Source organism: Lissotriton helveticus, chromosome 7 (genome assembly GCF_964261635.1).
Source record: "Lissotriton helveticus chromosome 7, aLisHel1.1, whole genome shotgun sequence".
NCBI lineage: Eukaryota > Metazoa > Chordata > Amphibia > Caudata > Salamandridae > Lissotriton > Lissotriton helveticus.
In genome coordinates this window covers 1,040,644,596-1,040,668,344 of record NC_136068.1, presented here as the reverse complement: position 1 = coordinate 1,040,668,344, position 23,749 = coordinate 1,040,644,596, and the positions used below count along the sequence as shown (strand labels likewise).

The 23,749-nt window shown below is 47.4% G+C and overlaps 1 protein-coding gene across 3 annotated transcripts in view; it reads left to right on the top strand.

Annotated features, from left to right (window-relative positions):
• LOC144769658 (glucagon receptor-like) overlaps nt 1-22,886 on the top strand; it is a 641,797-nt gene extending 618,911 nt beyond the window's left edge. For all 3 annotated transcript variants that reach the window (XM_078653833.1, XM_078653834.1, XM_078653832.1), the window contains exon 14: nt 20,893-22,886. In XM_078653833.1, the coding sequence (XP_078509959.1) occupies nt 20,893-21,279 (387 nt within the window). In that variant the 3' untranslated portion in view covers nt 21,280-22,886. The remainder of the gene's footprint in view (nt 1-20,892) is intronic.
• The last annotated feature ends 863 nt before the right edge of the window (nt 22,887-23,749 follow it).

Sequence of the window (23,749 nt, the reverse complement as noted above, 5' to 3'; positions counted from 1 at the left end):
GACGGTTGTTTTATATGACTGCTTTGGCTGAAAAATATGCTCTTAAAGGGAAACTGCCCCTTTGTGTCATGTGTCGATTGGTCAACAGAGTTTGACACTACAAACAGGGTTGTACTCTGGGAAAAGATATTTAGATAGCATTGTCCACTGGGCCTAATAAAGTTGATAATTCAATTACATCACGGCTTGTAGACTATGATGGAACTCGGGGGCAATGGTGCCATGTTCAAAAAGATGGGCACTCTCAATGATCTCAGACAGGGGTGCATCCTGGCCTCTGTTGTCCATATATATTATGTTTAAGTGGTGGTTAAGCAGTGTTTAAGTGGAGATGGTAAAAGAATATAGATATTTAGGCCTCCTTTATAGTTATAACCTACATTTTAAACTTCATATAGACCATCAGGAAGTTCGCTCCAAAGCTATTGCTGGAGTTTTACATAAAATCGAACTAGTTTTGGGGCATATGTCCTTTCAAGTACCATGACAATTGATGCAAAAAATGTAATTTGCTATTGTATGGTTGCGAGATTATGCCAGCAAAGAACATAGTGTGTGCAAATTATTGAAAGTAATACCTGGAAAAGATGGCTGGGGCTGCCCATCAGCTCGAGCTGGGCGTGCCAACATATTGTTTAAATATGGACAGTGGATCATTAATTATTGAGCCTACCTTTGAGGTGGAAGAAGGCTCCTTAAGGCACACTTTTAAAATCTGCCTCTCCCAACCCTCTTCCCCTTCATCTGGCCTGGTACTGCCCCAACTGCAGAACTCAAGTTAGTCTAGTGATCAGGTGCAAAGGACTCACCTGTAGTATCCTGAAGGTGCTGCCAGGGGAATCGTGGTCAAACCCAGTGTGGTGGACCAGTCTGCAGACATTGCTGAGGTCATGGACGGGGCAGATAGGGGACAGGGGACTTGGGTCCTGCACAAACTGTGAGGTTATGAGTGAGATGTCACAAACAGGGTAGGTAGAACTGATGTAAGTTTTGGGTGTCCTTCTGCTTTTGATTCAGCGGCGTATTTAGGTGGGGGCGGTGCGCCCCAGGTGGCACTATTTTTTGGACCGTGTCATGTATGTGCATGTAACTTGCATGATCCAGGTAACTATTAGCGGTGCTACTACGTGTCTCTCGGACCTCTTTCAGGTGCTCGCCGTCCTTTTTCCCCAGCACCCCCCCCCAGGGGGCGGCAATCTGAAGGATAGCCCCGGGCGTCACAAGCTCTACCTACGCCCCTGCTGTGTTCACTATGACACTGTGTTTGACATTGGAGTGCACATTTAGGCCCTGTGCTGTTGATCACATTCACATTATTGTGTGAATTTGTGCAAATTCAAAGCAGCCTGCTGTCAGTAGCAATTAAGAAAGCTATGGGAGGTAAGGAGTTTAAAATGGCTTTCCTCCCACCTGAGACTTTGTATGTTTGCCTATGTCTGTGTGATTGTCTGCTTCTGTGTGCCTCTTTTTGAGTGAGAGAAAAGTGAGAGAAAGAGTTAGAGAATCAGGACACTCTCAGGTGATATTTTAAAGGAAACTTGTGGAATGCTTTTGTGTACATGTTTGCTTGTTTCTTTCTGTGTGTGCACGCTTGAGAGTGCATAGTATTGTGCCAAACAACAACAAATAACAGTATGTCATTAATAAGCTGCAAATAATACAATAGAAAGAAATGTTGACATATCATCATGTCTGGCTTTCATTTTTGTAATGAGTTAACCTGTTTTGTTTAAATAAATGCATTTCTCATGTGTTTCGATATGTGCTGCAACTGGTATAGAAGTCATTAGGTATCATCATATTCTGCCCTTTTCCCTACCCCTTGCCCCACCCTCTTGTCACACCTCTAGCTCATTTTAATGATTACTTGCACTTATTTGTTCCCATTTAAAGCGCTGCTCGTTCTTACTCACTCATGCAGCCTCACTCACACTCCCTCCTTTACTCGTTGTCTCATCTCTCAAACTCACTCCCAATCACATTCACACACACACATATATACACACTCTCACTGATTCTCACTTTCACGAAAATATACACACTAACCCTGAGTCTTTAACACTCTACTCTCTTTCAATCACTCATTCACCTACACTCACTCTCATACGTTCACTCAGTCTCAGAGATAATTACTCTCTCTCACACACACACTCACTGTCACTCCTCACTCTCTCGCACCCTCATTGAGTATCACACAACCAGTCACACACAAGGAAAAACACAAACACCTGCCTTTTACTCCCACATGTTCAGAGAAACAACCCTGGATTTTGTTTCACTTTGCTTCATCTGCTGGCAACTCCACCATGGCAGCAGCAGGAATCCAGCACTAGACAGAGGAACCAGCAAGGCATGATTCCCACCCCGCAGACGAGGAGCCAGACAGGGCAGGAGGGCCAGGACTAACGAAGGGAAGACCTACCCGAGCCCTCTCCTAGCTTCTGGCAGGGCCGTAAGCACAGCTCTATGGAAAGCTGGGACAGGGCTTGAGATCTGCCCCTGCCGCTCTGTGCGGATCCTTTTGCGGCACAGGGATGCATTGGTTAGTGCCCTGACACCCACTATTAGCAGATGAGCTGCACTACACACAGCATGTGCAGCAGGGTTGTTAAACAATAGGGGCTTCCCTTTTGTGAAGTAAGAGAGATGACTTAAGCCCCTCATGTGTGCAATATCAACATCCATTTACAGAGTGATGTGTTCTGAATCAGAACTCTGGAGATGGACTGTGGCTCAACCCCCTGAGTCCTCCTCCTGCTTCTGTCATCAGGAATCAGGCGAGGCCTAGAGGGCTGACCTGTGCACATGAACCCTGGGAGCAGAGGCTGGGTGCATTTTGAGGTGGCTCATAGAAGGCAGGGCACGGCCGATACACACCTGTTGACGAGCCCCCACTGACTTTCGTAATCTGAGCATCCTTCTTATACGGTTAAAGGTTTCAATCTGATAAGTGTGGCTCAAATCCACCCGAGTGACTTACCGCACTCACCTATAATTACCAAGTAATAAGTCAGCCGGACAGTGGAGAAGAGTAAACAGGATATTTTATTAGGCCACAAACTCCCATATGTGAGGGCCCTGTCCGACCTCACCCCTAAGAGTGCGCCGAGAGGACTGCCTCATCTCATCACGGCAATACATTATAACAGGATACAGCAGAATAAAACACGCCCATACTGGAAAAGTACTGGACCCCTGAAAGAGCGAACAATGGCCTCACACAAGAAGCATCTGCACCTGCGATGGCAACATTTCTTATCTCGGCCCAAGGCCGCGGAGCCAGGCCTCAGCGTCTCCAGCACATGGGAACATCACAGATTAGAAGTTTGCTATAGTTTCGATCACAGTCAGTCAAGAAACGAAAACTGCTGCGTTCAGGGTTTTTCCTATCCCTACGGGAGGGGTGAGCGAGTGTGACTCGCACACAGAGAGAAGCACTCCAAACTGGTGGCACACAGGCAAAGCTAAGAAAACTGAATAATGTCACACGCATAAATGAATAATGAAATGGAGAATATAAACGTAAATGCATAAATGAATATATCATTGGTTAGACACATTACGCTAACTCATAGACGTAAGTGTAAGTGGGCGGGGCATCGGAAAATGAAACCTATCAGACCCTCCTTTTAGCATAATGTGGCTAACATGTGTGCAGCCTTTATTAGCTAAAAAGGTAGGGCCTTTACACAAAATGCTAGGGACGGGGCAACATATCAATCGAAAATATCATCATCAATAAGCATCAACCAATGGATATCATGAAGCTCTACATCATTGGAAACAGGATATTGGCGTGTTGGTCTCTGAGGAACTCGTAAATTGCTGGCGCACATGGAGCAACAAGGGGGAAGGCAATAAACACATAAGCAACAGGTCAGCAAGATACCCACAACTCCCACAACTCCCACAACACCCATCAATATCTTCGAGCCCCAAGAGGAGAAAACACTCCACAACCATGTCTTTAGTGACCAAGTACCAGTATCCTGATGAAGTTCAGCTGCCAATCTATGGAGTTTCTGCACTGCTAAGTTAACAGTCAGGCCGAGTCAGAAATATATACACAACAAGATGTCCCGATGACGCGGCAGGCTCCACCCCTATCTGCAAGGATGACGTTGAGCACCATCCTATTCTGGATCTTAAATAATCTCATAGCCTGCATCTCAATGGACATATTGGCCACAATATCTGCCTCCGTATTCACTACCTTTTCCATCACCCTTGACAGTCTCCGAATAGCTCTACTGTTAAAGATAGGACCCCAGAACGGCAGTAAACCCTTAGAGAAATCCGTCCATTGCTGCAAAGAAGTGTCGGTCTGATCTACATCCTCAACTTGGAGTGCCCTCATTTTACGCTGTCCAGGCATGATAGCAAACCGCCGATGGGTCTTATGATAATCTGAGGGTGCTACATAAACAGGGGGAAGTAAATAGGCCAGATAGCAGACCCCACCCCAACCCTCAGGCAACCACAAGTATCCATTGCCCCCGCATACAAAGTAAATATTCGGGGGAGTGATTAAAGAAGGACTAAGGGGCAGACGAATCGAAGCAGTCACATTGCAGGAGCTGTCCCCAACCTTAATAGGACCCCTCCCTAGGATACAGGAAAAGGGTGAAGGCCCAACAACTGCCAGGGGTACCAAAGAATGACCACTACTATTTGTCGAAGGAGGATGTCTATAGGCTAGGGAGGAATTCAACTGTAGAAAACTCTCCCTCACTTTGTCAGTGTCGTTGGGTGTCACAAATCGTTCTACCTTCCTCGAGCATGTTTCCAGAAATGTCTGATCAAAACGTCCGTCAGTAAACAACCGTCCAAGGGAAGAGGTGGGCATAGGGCCTACTCGCATCGTCAACGTCGATCCTGTACCAGGTAATCGAGGGTCCAGAAAATCAGGTTGCTGAAAGAATTTCACCATGCCAATTAAAGTGTACCAACCCACACAACTATTCACAGGTGTTAAAGGAAGTGCCAGCAATCTATCCTTTTTATATGCAGCAGAGGGGAGCAACCCACAGACCCAACAATCTGTCACATTATACACAGCATGGGCATGATGTAGAGTCTTAATAAAAACATTATCTCGATAGCCCTTTCGCATACATTGTTCACCATAATCAACAGTAACCATATTATGTTCGGGCAAGGAGGAAGGGGTAGGAATGAACTTATGGACAGGGTAAGCTTCATCGAGAAAAAACAGTATTCCTGGAATTATCAGAAATACAATGATGAATATCACTATGACCACCACTTTCCCTTTCCGTGATAGAGCAAGCCATGGAGAATCTGGTTCTGATCTACGAGGAGCTGCAAAGGGTTGCTCCTCCTCAGGGACGGGATGACCAAAGGGATACATATTTCCCTAGCTAAAAGTCCAAAACTAAACTAAAAGGTACTCAAATAGTTCCAGTCACTCTGAAGCCGGCCAGAGGGGTTCTTCACCCTCAAAAGGGATCTTCTCCCTGTGTCCGTTAAGGCTTCACAGGCAGGCTTCTATTGTTCGTTCCCTAATACCACGACGGAGTCGCACAGCCTTTGCAACACAGGAGCACTGAATCTGGGCCCAGGCGCAATCCTAGTGTCCCATTTGACAATGTCTCGACAGTGCACCAGGGCTCTAACCAGCAGTCCATCCCTAACACTTAACTATTCTGCAACACAGTCCTCATCTAATCCCTATCTCAGCCCTTTTTCCAGTGCTCAGTACTTTTTCTTCTCCTTTCTGGGCCGCAGATTATAACGAGTGCTCCCTCGCACCTCTGGATCTGTGAACAGAATGGGGGGCTCAGTGGCAGGAGACGTATCCTCTGATGTTTGCTCACTGTGATCAGAAGAGGCCTCACCACTTGCAATCAGAGCTGGCCTCTTTGCTCTTTGATCCGGCTCCTCACCCCTCAATGAAGCATCCGAGAAGGGTATGTACCGAGGAACCGCTTCGCACTCTTGATCAGCGACGCCGTCTCTCACCCATTCATCATATGGCAGCGGTAAGGGGGCGCGTTTAACATGCGAGGCATGCGTCCATGCTTTTCGACCCTGGAACCGAAGTGCGGTGCGGGTGGTCAGGAGCACCTGCCTCGGCTCCGACCACCTGGGTTCCAAACAGGACTTCCTTTGGTACTTCTTCCCGACAACCCAGTCCCCGGGTTGTATGGCATGGCCTGGCCCCTCCGGCAGTGGTTTCAGGGTGTCTGCTACCTGCTGATGAATAGAACGGAGATCTTTAGTCAAAGCATACAGGTAATCTATCAACAAAGGATATTCAATTTCGGAGAAACATTTTGGTCTAGGGACACCCCACACGTTGGCGGGCTGGCCAAAAATAACCTCGTGGGGTGAGACACCTGTCTTGGAGTTGACTGTCACTCTAGTGGAAAGCAATGCTAGGGGAAGTGCATCTGGCCAACGCAACCCTGTACTCTCTTGTATCTTGGCCATTTTCAGTTTGAGTGTCCCATTGAACCTTTCTACCAAACCCGCAGCCTTGGGTGCTGTGCTGCATGGAACTTTTGAGAGATCTTCAGCCCCTTACATATCTGTTTCATCAATTCAGCATTAAAAGATGTGCCGTTATCACTCCAGATCACCCGGGGCAAGCCATACCGGGAAAAATACTCCTTGATCAACATCTTAGCTGTTGATGTAATTTAATTTAATTTAATTTAATTGCGGGTTTATATAGCGCTAGGAATCGACTCCCAGAGGAGTATCTCCACGCTTCGACCGCTGGGGAACCCGTCCTGGCTCACCCTGAGAGATGGTCCCAGATAGGTATCTCTAAGGTGTGACCAAGCATCCCCGGCGATCTGGGGGGGCCGTTGTGAAGATGAGGCAAGCTGATGCCCAGAGTTGCCGCGTGTGGTCTCTGACTAGAGTAGGCACCGAGACGAGAATTATCGAGTCCGCTGACCCTGGTCCACGACCCTGCCGCGTCGGGAATCGAACCCTGGTCCCGGGCCGTTCTCTGCTTACGGGTCTGCCGCCTCTAACCAGTGAGCCACACTTCTTCTTCTTCTTCTTGTAGCCATACAATCCTTAGTTGGGAAAGCCTCCACCCACCTGCTAAAGGAGCATACCACCACTAGGACATATTTGAGGTTACTGACCCTCTCCATTTCAATATAATCCATCTGAATCACTTCAAAAGGGAAAGAAGGATGGGCAAAGTTACCAACTGGAACAGGTGTTCCCTTTCCCGGATTATGTCTTAAACAAACCATGCACTGTTGCACCAAATGGGTTGCTACCTTGGAAATGTTCTTATTGCTCCACACTGGATCTAACAATTTACATATCCCCCTTGCACTAATGTGAGCTGGCCCATGAGCCATTGTCACCACTGGGAGGACATACGGATCCGGGAGTAACCATCGTCTTTTGTCTGTCACATCCGTCCAGCACTCATTCGTGTCCAACCGCCCCCCACCATTCTTCCATGTCCTCAACTCGTCGTCAGTTGCTTTTTCCTGTATGTTCTGCACACTTTGTACAGCATTCGCAAACATATTAACATCTGGTACCCACCTAGCTGGTCCTGCCACAAACATTCGTGGGAGTCTCATCCTAGCCGTCTCCTTAGCTGTCTGATCTGCAAATGCATTTCCCCGCCCTACATCATCCACCACCACTTTGTGTGCACTACATTTGATCACTGCCAGTCGTCTGGGAAGCGTCAATGCTGTCAATAGTCGTAATATCAATGGACCATTCTGAATCCTTTGTCCGTGTGATGTCAAAAATCCCCTCTCCGCCCACAGTCGCCCGTAACTATGAGCCACACCGAAAGGCGTATTGGCTGTCAGTGTAAATATTCACGTCCAGTCCTTCACTCAATTCACACGCACACATCAATGCTATTATTTCTGCAGCTTGGGCTGAGTGGTACGGGATCCTAGAAGTCTCCACCACTGTTTTCAATGTCGTGACTGCATATGCTGCAGTTGAGGTACCATCCGCAAGTTTAAAACAGGAACCATCAACATACAGCTCCCCGTCGGGATCATCTAGGGGGATGTCTGTCAAATCTATCCTTCTCTTTGTCTCCTCCTCTGTCCGAAACAAACAATCATGGACTTCATCGTCCTTTTCATCTGAAGAGATAGGTATCAACGTGGCCGGGTTCAGAGTGGCACATCTTTTAATCGTAACATGGGGTGCAAATAACGTCATCTCATAGCCAGTAAGACGAGCACTTGTTAAATGCTGCGTCTGCGTTCTGCTCAGTAAAATATCGACAGCATGAGGTACCATCACTGTGAGTTCTGAACCCAACACGAGCCCCGCCGATTGTCTTATTGAGACCGCAGCAGCCGCTGTAGCCCTTAGACAGCTTGGCAACGCTCTCGCCACATTGTCAAGCATAGCAGAAAAGTAAGCACAAGGTCTCTGTTTCCCGCCAAAACATTGAGTTAGGACAGACAACGCGCAACCTTCTGCCTCATGTACATAAAGCACAAAAGGCTTCTGGTAATCAGGAGTTCCCAAAACAGGCGCAGAACACAAAGCAGTTTTTAGTAACTCAAAAGCTTCTTGACATGCCGGAGTCCAGGGTAGGGGTTCGCGCACTTCTTTAGTAGTCAAATACAGAAGGGGTTTGGTTAGTAAGGCATAATTAGGTATCCACTGGCAACAATACGATGTTATTCCCAGAAATGCGCGCACCTCCCGCAGCGTGTTAGGTACAGCCATGTTAGTTATCGCCTTGATGCGCTCCGGTGTCAACCTCCTCCCCTCCTTCGATAGGAGATGGCCTAGGTAGGTAACCTCTTGTCGACAGTATTGGAATTTAGGAAGGGACACTTTATGTCCCTTGCGAGCCAAATAACGCAGTAATTTAACCGTGGCTTCTCGACACCCTTCCTCGGTGTCAGATGCTATTAGAAGATCATCTACATATTGCAAAAGAACATTGCCCTTGGGGAGCTCTAAGTCGTCCAATTGAGCCTTCAAAGCCTGGCTATAAATGCTGGGACTCTCGTTATAGCCTTGGGGAATTCTACAAAATCTGAAACTTCGGCCAGCCAATGAGAATCCGAAAAGAAAACGGCTATCAGGATGCACAGGAATGCTAAAGAAAGCGTTTTTTAAGTCCAAAACAGAAAAATATTTGGCCGTGGGGGGTATCATGGTCAAAATCGTGGTAATGTCAGAAACCACCGGATATTGAGGCTCAACCACCTTATTAATGTGGCGCAAATCAATCACAAATCGATAGACATCAGGTGTACCATCGCTAGCACCGGCTGAGTGTCTTTAAAGGATCGGGAGAATAGGACTATTACAACTGTTAGAGTCTGTCTCCTCCACTACACCTGATCGTATCAAATCCTGTATTATCTGTAGCAAAGCCTTCTCTCCATCCCTAGATATCTTGTACTGGGGTATCCGTGGCAGCCGGGCTCCCACCTTAACCTTGATGGACACAGGAGCTATATCCATTTTTCCCACATCAGTATCACTACTGGCCCATAGAGTCTCTAGGACTCCCACAAACTCAGCCGGGAGAGGCTCGTCTTTCAAAAAACACTGCTGCGCATGCGCGACAGAAGGACTCAACGTGAGATACACACCGTCTGGAGAACAGTAAATCGTAGCATTTAATCTCTTCAGTAAATCCAAACCCAACAAATTTTCACCACAATTCGAAGCCAGAAGGAAGGGAGAGTCAACAGTAAAAGGACCAATCGTAAGAGCAAGAGGCTTAGAAATGGGGCTAATCACCGGAGTACCTGAGAACCCTACGGAGATATTATTCTTGCCAGACAGAGCCAGCCCTGGGACCTGAGAACGTGCCACAGAACTCTTCATAGCACCCGTGTCCACCAAAAATTTCTGAGAAGACCCCAACAAATCCGCAGTCACATCGGGTCCTTGTTGATCAACATCCACAGAAACCGGTCCCATGCTCTGTCCTACGCTGTCCTAGTTATGAGAGAACCCAGTCAAGTCGTCCATAGCGTATGCGCCATTGTAGTATTGTCTGTCTCTACTGGTGTCACCCTCCGTTTGGAAGTGTTGTCGATCCTTCTCTCTATCAAAATAGTTTCTCCCTGGTCTCCTGCCTTCATCAAACTGTCTGTCATCCCGACGAAATTCACCCCGACCTCTACCTCTGCCTGACCCAACATTGGACCGGAGCTCCGGACAATCTCTCCACCAATGCCCCTCCTTTTTGCAGTTCGCACACTGATTCTGCCCTAAACGCTCTCTCTTCTCCCCCCTTCCGTAACTACTTCCACCTCGACCCGCTACCATGGGTGGGGCTCCACGTCCCCGACCCTTTGACACCTGCTGCAGCAACACCCTCGTTTTCAAGTCTTTGGCTTTCTTTTCCTGTCTGTCTTTGTTCTCGTTCTCTCTATGCTCATAGTACTGAGCCATACTCAGAATACCAGAGGGGGTGGATGTCGTCCACGTACTCTCCGACACCTGCAATCTAGCCGATATTTCCGATAACAAATTTGTTACAAATCTATTAACGAAAAGTCGCAAGCCTCCATCCTGAGATAGATCCTGACCACTGAAGTCCATAAAAGCCTCCTCGAAACGAGTGAAAAAATCTGAAATTGCTTCATCCTTCTTCTGCCTACATGCAGTCAACTTATCCCAATCCACTTTCTTTGGAGGAATAAGGGAGTGCGTATATTTTATTATTCGTCCTGGTAATGCTAAAATCTCAGCCTTCGGCTTCTCCCCTGGCTTCCGCTCCTTGTCCCAGTCCTTAATTTCCTCCCAAGTACCGCCCAATTCCTCTGCATGATCTGTCCCCTTTACCTGCCTCCACACATCCACCGGAACCAGTAGTCCAAAGAACAATTCTATGTCAGCTAAAGTCATGACCGTCGAGGAAGCTGCTTCCGTCAGCTCTTTGTAGTAAGCAGTCGGATTTTTCCTTGAATCAGGCAACTGAGCCTTCAAGGCTAAAACCTCGCTCCGTTTCCATGGCGTGTATACCCACTGTTCTTGGAAATGAGCATCCACACGAGCCCTAGTAACATTATGAGTTACTGGGTCTACCACTTCAGGCACTTCAGGATGGAAAATAGGGTGTACCTCACGCATTGGGTGCACCTCAGGAAAATGGGGCTTTCCTGCCGATGGCAACTCATTTCTGTATTCCAACAAGGACCGCAAACTCTGCAACACATCCTTTATTCCAGTATTAGCCCTATAGGCTCTGTTCTTAATGTCATGAAGAACCACAGGCGCCGCTCCACCATAGCCCTGTTCCCACAACGCTATTAGGGTCGTTGACATATGCCATAAGCATGCTGTTGCATCAGGGGTTCATAATCTTTCATCGTGGACCAAATGTCTTCAAGTTCAAGTTCAAGTTCAGGAATTTGTATAGCGCACTACTCACCCAGAGGGTCTCAAGGCGCTTGGGGGAGGGGGTTTATTATTTATCGAATAGCCAGGTTTTAAGTTACTTTCTGAAGGAAATGTGGTTCTGTGTAAGGCGGAGGTGAGTGGGGAGAGAATTCCAGTCCTTGGCCGCCAACTAGGAGAAGGATCTTCCTCCCATGGTGGATCTGTGGATGCGCGGAACTGCGGCGAGGGCTTGATTGGAGGATCTTAGTTGGCGGGTGGGTGTGTAGACGCACAGTCGTGTGTTGAGGCATTCGGGTCCTAGTTTGTAAAGGGCCTTGTGTGCGTGGGTGAGGAGACGGAACGTTATTCTCTTGTTGACGGGAAGCCAGTGGAGGTCTTTCAGGTGACCGGTAATGTGAGCTTGGCGAGGGATGTCCAGTATGAGTCTGGCTGATGCGTTTTGGATGCGTTGGAGTTTTTTCTGTAGTTTGGCTGTGGTTCCGGCGTAGAGGGTGTTTCCATAGTCCAGTCGGCTAGTGACCAGTGCGTGGGTGACAGTCTTTCTTGTTTCAGTGGGGATCCAACAAAAGATTTTCTTGAGCATACGAAGTACGTTGAAGCAAGAGGATGAGACGGCGTTGACTTGTCTGGTCATCGAGAGGGAGGAGTCCAGGATGAAGCCCAGGTTACGTGCATGGTCTGTGGGTATGGGTGCCGTGCCCAGGGCCGATGGCCACCATGAGTCGTCCCAGGCAGAGGGGGATGATCCTAGGATGAGGACTTCCGTTTTGTCTGAGTTAAGTTTTAGGCGGCTGTTTTTCATCCATTCGGCTACTTCTTTCATGCCTTCATGAAGATTTGTTTTGGCGGTGTTAGGGTCTTTGGTGAGGGAAAGGATCAGCTGGGTGTCGTCAGCGTAAGAGATGATGTTAAGGTTGTGTTGTCGTGCGATGGATGCAAGGGGACTCATGTAAACGTTGAAGAGGGTGGGACTGAGTGATGATCCTTGTGGTACTCCGCAGATGACTTCGGTGGCCTCTGATGTGAATGGGGGTAGTCTGACTTTCTGGGTTCTCCCGGCGAGGAACGAGATGATCCAGTCCAAGGCTTTTCCTTGTATGCCGATGTTGCTGAGGCGTTGTATGAGGGTGCTATGGCAGACTGTGTCGAAGGCGGCGGAGAGGTCGAGTAGGATGAGGGCAGCTGTTTCTCCGTTGTCCAGAAGCGTTCGGATGTCGTCTGTTGCTGCAATGAGGGCGGTTTTGCTGCTGTGTTTGGCTCGGAAGCCGGACTGTGAGGTGTCGAGGGAGTTGTTGGATTCAAGGAAGGCGGCGAGCTGGCTATTGACGGCATTCTCAATGACTTTGGCAGGGAATGGGAGGAGTGAGATGGGGCGGTAGTTCTTAAGTTCAGAGGGGTCTGCTGTGGGTTTCTTCAGGAGGGCGCTGAGTTCGGCGTGTTTCCAGCTTTCTGGGAAGGTAGCAGAGTTGAAGGAGCAGTTGATGACATCACGGAGATGGGGTGCGATGATGGAGTCTGCTTTGTTGAAGATGTGGTGGGGACAGGGGTCCGTTGGCGATCCTGAATGGATGGAGTTCATTAGGCGGATGGTGTCTTCAGTGTTGATTGGGTTCCAGGCGTAAGGTTGTTAGAGGGTGGTTTAGGTTCAGAGATGGGTGGAGTGGACTGTTCATTGGAAATGTTTTCAAAGCTGTTATGTATGTCGGCTATTTTGTTGTAGAAGAAAGAGGATAGCGAATCGCAGAGGTCTTGGGAGGGAGTAATGTCGTTTGAGGCTGCGGTGGGGTTGGTAAATTCTTTGACGATGTTGAATAGTTCCTTGCCGTTATAGGCGTTGTTGTCGAGTTGATCTTTGAATGCTGATTTCTTGGTGGATCGGATCAGTTGGTGGTGTTTGCGGGTGGCTGTCTTGAAGGTGGTCAGGTTGTCAGTAGTTGTTTTTTTTTTCCATGTTTTCTCGAGAGTACGGCATAGTTTCTTGGATTTCTTAAGGTCATCGTTGAACCAGGGGGCCTTTTTGCTACCTTGTTTGGTTTGGTGGTTTTTCTAGGGTGCTAATTCGTCAACGCTTTGATTGATCCATTGTTTGAGTTTGGTGGCAGCTTGGTTTGGGTCCGATGAGAGGGCGGGAGGGTTTTGTTTGAGCGATGTGAGGAGTTGGTCGGTGGTGATTTTGTTCCAGTTTCTTCGCGGAATAGGTTGTGGGGGGTTGTGGGTCGAGGTAGTTTTGTAGCTGAAGTGAACACACCTGTGGTCCGTTCAATTGAGAGCTGTGGTGTGATCGAAGGAGATGTGCTTGCTGGAGGTGAAGATTGGGTCGAGCGTATGTCCGGCTACATGGGTGGGAGTGTCAACAAGTTGTTTGAGTCCGAGATTGGCCAGGTTGTCCAGAAGGGTGGTGGTGTTGCTGTAGTTTTTCTTTTCCAGGTGGAAGTTGAGGTCTCCCAGTAGAATGTAGTTCTCGGAGGTGATGGCGTGTGGGCTGATGAAGTCAGTGATGTCTTCGCTGAATTGTGTGCGGGTTCCTGGTGGTCTGTAGATGAGGGTGCCTCTAAGTGTGGTCCTGGGGTCGGTGTGGATCTGGAAGTGGAGGTGTTCGGCGGTTGCAAGGTTATCGTCGAAGCTGGTCGTGATTCTGATGGTGTTCTTATGGACGATGGCGATGCCTCCTCCTGTTTGGTTGGTGCGGTCTTTTCGGATGATCTTGTAAGTGTCCGGGATGGCTATGGCGATGTCGGGTGCTGATGATGTGTTCATCCAGGTTTCTGTAAGGAAGGCGATGTCCGGTGAAGCAGTGTCGAGTAGGTCCCAGAGCTCAGTGGCGTGTCGGTGGATCGAGCGGGTGTTCAGCAGGATGCACTTCAAGTGGTTGGAGTCGGAGGTGTGTTTGGAGTTAGTGGATTTGGTGTGGGTCTTGATGCAGGCGAACTTGCAGGAGTGGCAGGCGAAGGGACCGTGGGTGCGACCTGGGGCAGCTTCGTAGCATTGTGGTGTGCGTCCGGGGTTAAGGGCTAGGAGGGTGGCGGCATCATACGTTATGCGGGAGTAGTGCGGTTTGCGGGGGCCAGGGGGTCTGGCGCTGGGTGCGGTCCAGGCGCGGACGGGCGTAGACGGGCTTACCTTTGGCGCACCTTCGGCGCGCATGGGGCGCGACCGCTGCGCGTGGACGCTGTGCGTAAATGCATCTGACATATGTGGATGGTGGGGGGGCGGGGGCGAGGGAGGGTCAGCGGGGAGGCGGTAGCTGGTTGGAGGGGCGGGCTGGAAGGCACAAACAAACAAGATGGCAGCAAAACAAACTAAACAGGACGAGATTGGGGTGGGCAGAGGCGCAGGGACAGATAAGCACAGGCGCTACAGTATGCAGCAGCACAGTTTGATTGGCACGATGTGGACTGTGCAGAAAATCGGGTAATGCTAAATTAGGCAATGCGATAAGATCAGCTCAAGACACTCAATGTAGTGCGAGCGCAATCACCAATGCGATATTAGCACGAGACCAAACAATGCAGTGCGAGCGCAATTATTAATATAATATTAGCACCAGATAATCAAATTCAGAGATAGCGCTACGATACCAGTTGCTGGAGGCAGGGAGCTAGGGGAGCGACCGCTTCTGACGAAGTCAGGACGGTCACGACGCTGTGGGGTATGGGATCGGCTATACGTATCCTGTGGGAGGGAGGGTCAGCTGGGAGGCGGTAGCTGGGTGGAGGGGCGGGCTGGAAGGCACAAACAAACAAGATGGCAGCAAAACAAACTAAACAGGACGAGATTGGGGTGGGCAGAGGCGCAAGCACAGATAAGCACAGGCGCTACAGTATGCAGCAGCACACTTTGATTGGCACGATGTGGGCTGTGCAGAAAATCGCGTAATGCTAAATTAGGCAATGCGGTAAGATCAGCTCAAGACACTCAATGTAGTGCGAGCGCAATCACCAATGCGATATTAGCACGAGACCAAACAATGCAGTGCGAGCGCAATTATTAATATAATATTAGCACCAGATAATCAAATTCAGAGATAGCGCTACGATATCAGTTGCTGGAGGCAGGGAGCTGGGGGAGCGACCGCTTCTGACGAAGTCAGGACGGTCAAGTGAGTAAATATTATTTCTAGCCCACTGACAAGCCTGATTAGCCACTACTGTTTTCTCATCCAACCCAACAGTGGAACGCGTAAGCAACTTTGGTACCTGAGTAAATAGCCCACTTCCCGTACCTAAAGCCGGAGTCAACAACCCACCTTGAGGGGTAGCGCTAGCAGAAACAGTAGGAAGTGCAGGAGAGGCCACAGAGGGGGCAGGTGAGCTCGCTGCCAAGAGAGAGACCAAGGGCGTGGTCAATGAAGAGGTGACAGAAGACAAGGTTTTTTCGACATCTCTCAACAAAGTAGGGGCTGAAACAGAGGAGGGGGGGTGCCAGACAAGGGAGGGGCACCCGTTTGCGGAACTGAAACCACTGCAGAGGAAGCAGAACCCGTGAACACAGGGTACAACTGTTGCGGAGCATACGGGGGAGGGGGGGGCGAGCATTCAAAATGTCCTCCATCTCATCTTGTTCTTCCTCTCTTACTACATAACTTTTATTGTCTTGCAACCTATAAAGTCTGTCTGCGCGCTCAATCCGCTTCTCATTCTCTTTCTTAGTATGTTGTCTTTCCTTCTGCGCCATCGTCTGCGCCGCTCTCTTCTGAGCTACCTTCTCCTCTCTTAGCTGTCGCTCCTTTACTTCCTTTTGCTACATCCTCAGGGAGTCAAACATACTCTGGCGACTGCGCCTAGCGAATAATCTGTCTTGTAAATAATCTAGTTTTGCCACATCGAAAGAACCAGTCAAGGGCCACTGCAAATCCACGTTTCCTTTAGTATATCTGTGCCACAAAGTGTTAAACAAAATCGGAGTCAGTCCATGCTTAACATACATCTCAAAATTAGGGGAGCCCTCCACTGGGGCAGGTTGGCTCTTGGCCAATCTAGTGTCTGAGGTGCCGCAGCAGCACCCGAGACACCGCAGCTTACTGAAACACGGCATCTCCACTCACTCAATCTCACACCAACACAAAATTTACACTCACCCTCTCACCGACTCCCAGATCGCACAATCACAACAAAACACACACACACATGTATTCGCACTTCTTATACGTCAAATACCTACCAAACACGTGTTACCAAAATGGGACAAGGCCCGTCGACCAAGTCCTGGGGAACCTGGACCCTACCGCAGACCGAACAGTACACACACCGTTCCGAAATTGGGGAACACATCCGCCTCCCGGGCGGCACTACAGATTGCTGCGCACTATACCACGTGAGACCCTGGACCCGTTCCCAGCAAACCACACACCCTAGGGGTTCGGGTAAGTCCCAGAATCCGTCCGCAGTGAGCTGCGCCTCGACCGCAGTACCATCCGGTCGGATGACCAAAACAAACATCCACCCAATCTCCACCAAGTCTGTCAGGGCGACACTTGCACCCTGAGTTTCCCGGAGCACACTAGCCCCAGGAGCACTCCGGCTCCTCCAATCACCAGAGACACACCGGTCTCAGAGACACACCGGTCTCATGGAGCATCCCAGCTCCCTCAAGCAACAGTCGGACCACTCACCTTCTATACGCGGTACCGACCTCTACTGTTCTCGACCGCCGGCTGCTGGGACCAACACGGTCAGCTCCAAAGTTCCGCCTTCCGGACCCCGTCGCAGGATCACGAACCGGGACCTCTACCGATCTGCAGGGTGGGGCAGCGCTGCGAGAACTCGGCATCAAAATGGGTACCCAGACCCACCCTGCCGACCAGAGGGTTCCCGGTCTTCTGCTACCCACTTACGTGTGAGAAAGATCCTTATCGCGGGGTACCTGTTCGGGCGCCATCTGATAAGTGTGGCTCAAATCCACCCGAGTGACTTACCGCACTCACCTATAATTACCAAGTAATAAGTCAGCCGGACAGTGGAAAAGAGTAAACAGGATATTTTATTAGTCCACAAACTCCCATATGAGAGGGCCCTGTCCGACCTCACCCCTAAGAGTACGCCGAGAGGACTGCCTCATCTCATCACAGCAATACATTATAACAGGATACAGTAGAATAAAACACGCCCATACTGGAAAAGTACTGGACCCCTGAAAGAGCGAACAATGGCCTCACACAAGAAGCATCAGCACCTGCGATGGCAACATTTCTTATCTCGGCCCAAGGCCGCGGAGCCAGGCCTCAGCGTCTCCAGCACATGGGAACATCATAGATTAGTAGTTTGCTATAGTTTCGATCACAGTTAGCCAAGAAACGAAAACTGCTGCGTTCAGGGGTTTTTCCTATCCCTACGGGAGGGGTGAGCGAGTGCGACTCGCACACAGAGAGAAGCACTCCAAGATGGTGGCACACAGGCTAAGCTAAGAAAACTGAATAATGTCACACGCATAAATGAATAATGAAATGGAGAATATAAACGTAAATGCATAAATGAATATATCATTGGTTAGACACATTATGCTAACTCATAGACGTAAGTGTAAGTGGGTGGGGCATCGGAAAATGAAACCTATCAAATCAAGAAATAATGTATTGTTTAGTGGTTGTGTGCGGTTAGTATAGATTTGCAAATGCCATGGTTCATGTTGTTTAATGGGTTCTAACATGACCATAAGTAGCCATTTTAAATGATGATGTGACAGTCTCTTGTTTCCTGAGCTGAGTTTTACGTATACGATTTTAGTGTGAGAGGCCTTACGATTTGCTTGTGTACCTCTTAGGATCCTGGGATACCCATTGCCCTGTTTTTAGTGCTAGGATGTCTGCGATATTGCTGGTTATGTGATGTGTCTAGAAAGAGTTGGATGCTTGGTTTAGTGTGTTCTGTCATGTTTGCGATATGGATATCTCCTTTAAGGGTTAGTGCTGTCAAACCTGCGTGTGCTGTGCTAAAAGACTTCACATGGTCGGTATATGTTGACTTGTTGTAAGCAATGAGTGAGTGAACACTTTAATATGTGCTCCTGTGTGGCATATTTTAATAGCTAGTGCTGTTACAATGGTGTCATTCATGATGGTTCAACGTATCTGTTGGGAGCACAAGATATCCAACATCTTTCTGTGTTCTATATTAATGTTATGTGCCTCTAGAGGTATATAAGTGGTGTGGTGTGGTACGCCATAGGATGGAGTTATTAATGGCACTATATGCTCCTACTGATACATTAACATTGATCTTTAATCTTGGAAGAGGGATTCATGGTTTTCTGTGTTCACCGTGGTACATTGATGGTGCTCTATGCCCATGGGAACGGGCATTGTTCTACTCTGCGCTTCCTGCAGTAAAATGGTGCTTTATTGCCAGGGAAGGGGTATACATGGTGCTCGTGTGCCTTCTATATATTAATGTGGATATATGTCTTCAGGGACACGTTAACTGTGTGATAAACCCCAAATGAAAGCATTAACATCATTTTCGCTTCCTGGGTATTTTGTTTATGCTCAGTGGTGCTCTGTGAACTGGGGGAAGGAGGTAAGGCATTCATTGTGTTCTGTTCTCCTGGTTGGGTATGAATAACGTATAAGCCATTGGCCAGAATGCAGAAACTTTGCACTGCTGTAAAAACAAGGCAAACATGTTTGCACCATTTTTGCGGTTGTCTAATGTGGTATAATACCCCTCTGCTGCAAGATATACCCATTTTAAAAGACCTACTCCTGAGCCACAGGCAAGGGACTACAATGAGGGCAAGGGACTTTCAACCAGCATAGCCCGAGTCATAAAATATATAAAGCTATCAAAACATAGTACCTACAAAGGGTAGAATGTTCTAAATTAAACAGAGAGAAACAGAAAGCAAAACATTGAAATGTTGGAGCAGAAAGTCTATGCTTGCCATTATTGGCCCTCTGCCAGTCAACTTTCTTCAATAGAGGTCCCAATATTCTAGTGTTCTAATACGACACTATAGCCTGCTGTCAAGCGGTATACTTGTTAAAAGCCCATTACAGACATTACAAGCCAAAACACTTAGAATAAATTCATGTTATAACCTGCCATTTTATGTATATCCTTACTACCCTTATCTGGTAAATTGAGGTTATGTGGACAAACAACTTTTTTATAATCTACTACTGAGGGCTGTACTGGTTGTTAAAGGCCCGGAGCCCAGCTCCTAGGCCAGAGGCCCAAGGAAGAGCCTAAAACAAGGGGGAGGGCCTTTAACAACCAGTATAGTCCAAGGCAGAAGAGTTCTGAGTTTATTAGAACATCACACCCATTGAGGGTTGAAGGGTTTCAATTAAAAAAAGGAGAACCACAAAGACCAGTATTGAAATGCTGGAGCGGAAGGCCTTTACAAGCGATTATTAGCCCAAGCCACTCCATTGTCTTCAATGGAGCTCCCAACATTCCAATGTTCGAATACATAATGCAGATTTTCCACAGTTTTAATGAGAAGAAAATCATGATTTTATTAAAGGCTGAGCCCGCAAAGTCGAAGGCGCACCAGACGCGAGCAGGCGCATCAAATCGAACGCTCTGCTCCACTTGCGTCCCTACAGCCTCACTCCCACCATGCGTTGCTCCAACTGCCAGTGCCAATGGTAGGACCCGATCTCTTTCTCAAATATAATTCATATGGTCGCAAAACCCTTCAATAAACACATCCGACTGTGGCGCTCCCTTGGATTAAAATTCAACAAAAACCTTCCATCTAGGCATACTCATGCAGATACCATCAAAATCATAATTTTAATGCAGATTACATCCAGGTCACAAATCATCAACTTCACGCATTCCGAAAACATTCCTTACACATGCCCTAATTTACTTCTATGCTTAAAGCTTTTAAATCAATATAATAAACCATATATTCTCATACATATATATATTAAGGACATTAAAACAATGTACTTATCTGTGTATGAGCAGCAACAAAAGAAGGAAGATGGCTGCCTGTGTATGAATTATATGTATGTTCTATGTTCTAGAGTTATTTTTGTGTTCTAGTTCTAAGATTCCTGTTGCTGCTGTGTTTGAGGAGCAAGAAAGGATAATGCATAATATTGGCCTCCAGGCCTTGGCATAAAATAGAGGTTATTTAGACCATTGTCCTTTGTCCACTAATGGTCAGAAATTGGCTGTGTTTTCACATGTAAGATGTATAAAAAGATACCAAAGCACTGTCAGAGAAGTCCATAAATCAAATCCATAAAGTAGGGTGTGTAGAAAATCCAGCACAGTGCATTTTATTCAAAATATATTTGAAGCAAATCCAGTGACATCAGGACAACAGCTGAAGCATGTTTCGTCTCAGGTGGTGATTTTTAAAATTCACGCAGCACAGTGATAGTAGAGGAGTAACATATGTATGTGAACTCCTAAGCATCGATACCTCTAATTATTAATGAAATGTGTAATGTTTCCATCTTTATTCAGTGTTTTATATTCCTAGTTCCCTAACAACTTCTTAACAGATCTACCCTTTCAAGTACTAAGCTGCATGTCGACACCATGCTCTCATGACTGTGCCTAATGATCTCTCTAATATGCTTGTCTATTGCAGGTGCAGTCCGAGCTTCTGAAGTGGTGGAAGCGTTGGAAGCTAGGCAAGGACATCGAGGAGGAGTATCGTCACACCTACAGCCAGACACCCAATATTAGGAACGAAGGCGGCAGCAGTACATGTGAAAAGTACAAACTAGTGGGCAGCCTGGACAATGGGGACAGTAACGCCCCGCATGGTGGGGCTTATTACCTCCAAAATTTAGGTAGCAGCACCACCACTGAGAACCTGACACTGAGCGACACCACCGCTATGTGCTCCCTGCAACACCCAAGAACAACATCTGAGCACCTGCCAGCACTCTGTAGCTACATGGCGATTGCGGAAGACGGAAAGACCTCTGCTGTCATCCTACCCTGCTTGCGGCAGGAGGAGGCTCGACTGTAGACTTATGATTGACTCTATACTCTTTGACCTGCAATAGGCAGTCGAAAGAAAACGCAGACAGGCAGGTGCCTGGCATCTTCCTCATCATCAATCAAGAACCTCATTATTGCGCTTCTTTGATGTCCTCGATGGCCTTCATTAGAAGAGGGGACTCAAGGCTGCGCCGTTATAGGACATCACCATGCTGGGTCTGAAAAGCCAAAGAAATTGCATCCGCAATGCGAAATGAAGGCTGGATCGAACCCCTAGAAGTAGCGAGGGAACCTTGAGGCACCTCTTATTCTTTGGTAGACGCTCCTCATGGAAAGAAGCCATCTTGAACAGGTTTAGGCTCGGCGGTTGTCTGTCATTTGTCAGTAAACAGTGACCATTGAGGACGGGAAGCGACTGAGATTAGGGTCCCTGCTAGGCCCAGTCTTTGCAGACCAGGGAATGGTTCACAGGCGGTACCATGGACAGATATGCCAGCGTTCTCTGTATCACCCAACGGCAAAGGTTTTCTCCCTATTGATGCACTGGAAAATAAGGTCTGGGACTGAGGTCTTACCTGTGCCTTGGCAACAAAGATTTTGCTCTGATGCTCCATGTTCTGCTTTGTACTTGGCTCTGTTGTTCTTTGACCAGCGTCTGTCTTCTCAGCACTGTGGGGTCACTCTTTGTCCTCGTGAATGCATGCATCACTCTGTTGTCCAGTGTGCACGTAGGTGTTTGTGACTGTGTAAGTATCTTGGGATGTCCATCATTCTTCTGTAATCTGTGTGAGCATGAGGGTGTGTTATGGTAAGTGGAAGAGGTTAGTATTTCATAGTGAGGGTGTGTAAGCATGAAGAGAGTGTGTCTATTTGCAAGGGTATACAAGTGTGTGTCCTTGTGAGTTTGAGCTGAGAGTCTTGTGGGTTTGAGGAAGTGTGTCCTAATGTGCAGGGCGGTGTGCTTGTCAGTGCTGCTGTAAAGTGTTTCTTATTGTGAATGTGAGTGGGTGTGCCTATGAGTCAATGTGTCTCATTAAGAGTGTGAATGCCAGCGGTTGAGACGAGATGTCTGTATATGTGTCCCTGTGTATCTAAGTACGTTTGTGTGGATTTACAAATGATCATCAGATACAAATCACACACTGACTTGAATGTGTAGCAGTAAAACCAACAATCAGCAGGAGGAAGCTTTGTGTATCTCTTTCAAAGCCTGTGCCTTCTTTAGTCTACAGCATGAATCTTAAATAGATTCTCATTCAGTGCATAATTTCTTCATCTAGTAGTTGGCCTCAGAATAGTATCTTGATTTTGCAGTGAAAAGGTGGACATTGACCATAGTCGAATCAAGAATGTCTCATTCTGACCTAAAGACAGCAGTGCAGCTAAACAGAATTAAAGATATTTCTACAATCGAGTTCTGACGCATGTGTAGCTACAGGTGAGAAGCTAAGCAAAGAGCACAAGGTTAGAAGATCAAGGACTGGTAAATTTGCAACAACAAATAATTGATCACCAATGGAGCTTGTTGTATAAAGACTCCCCGAATGTTTTAGTGTGAAGCTGTTCTATGGTTTTCATCTCTCGGATGAAAAAAGCATATGTTTCGTCACAAGTGTAATAAATTGCTCCAACTGACAGATTTACATTGTGGATGTGTGGGGGGCATGTTGAGCGAGCAAAATAGGTAGCTCATAGTGATTGCAAAGTCTAACCGGGTCAGGTAAACACCATCTCTGTGGGGATCCGCCCTCGTAAGTGTGTTTAGGTATTGTACAGTAGTGCTTTTAACGTGTGCCAGTACAGAAACATTTACTTTAGTCAACTTTCTCCGGTTTCCAAGTAGACGTGGAGTTAGAAAACTAAATACATTGAGTATTGTCGTCAGTGCCCATTCCTTGTAAACATTGAGTGGGTTTCAAATTCTCACTCGAGAACAGGGGTGTGCAAGACTTGTGTAATTTGCTTTCACGAATTTACGCAATACCTCAAGAAGATTGCGCATAACTGCTGCATGAAATGCAAATCAGTGATTATTGATATATCTTGCGTCCTCGAAAACACAACTGCCACTAACAACAGCACATTGTGTTCTGGTTGGGTGACGGAGTTGGCGTTGTTCCAGCACCATTGTTTTTCCATGAATGGTTGTGTAATCTTAAACGGTAGGAACTCAATAGTCAAACCATTTTTACAAAGGAAATTAAATTGTCCTTCAAATAAGCATTTAATACACACTAGTTAATAAAAGGATTGTAGCAAGAGAAAGAGACAAAAAAACAACATATACACCATTTTAAGAACCTTGTACTATTTGCTCAATTCCAGCTGATTTATAGCATCAGAAGTCAGATTTTGAAAACCCACCATTCCTTCCATATGAGCATGATTTGCAGGCAGGAGAAGAGTTTGAGGGGCTTAGGAGGACTATGAGAAGAGGCCGGTTTATATACAATTTAGCCAATGCTTCCAGATAAGATTCTGAAAGCACTAGACATTCC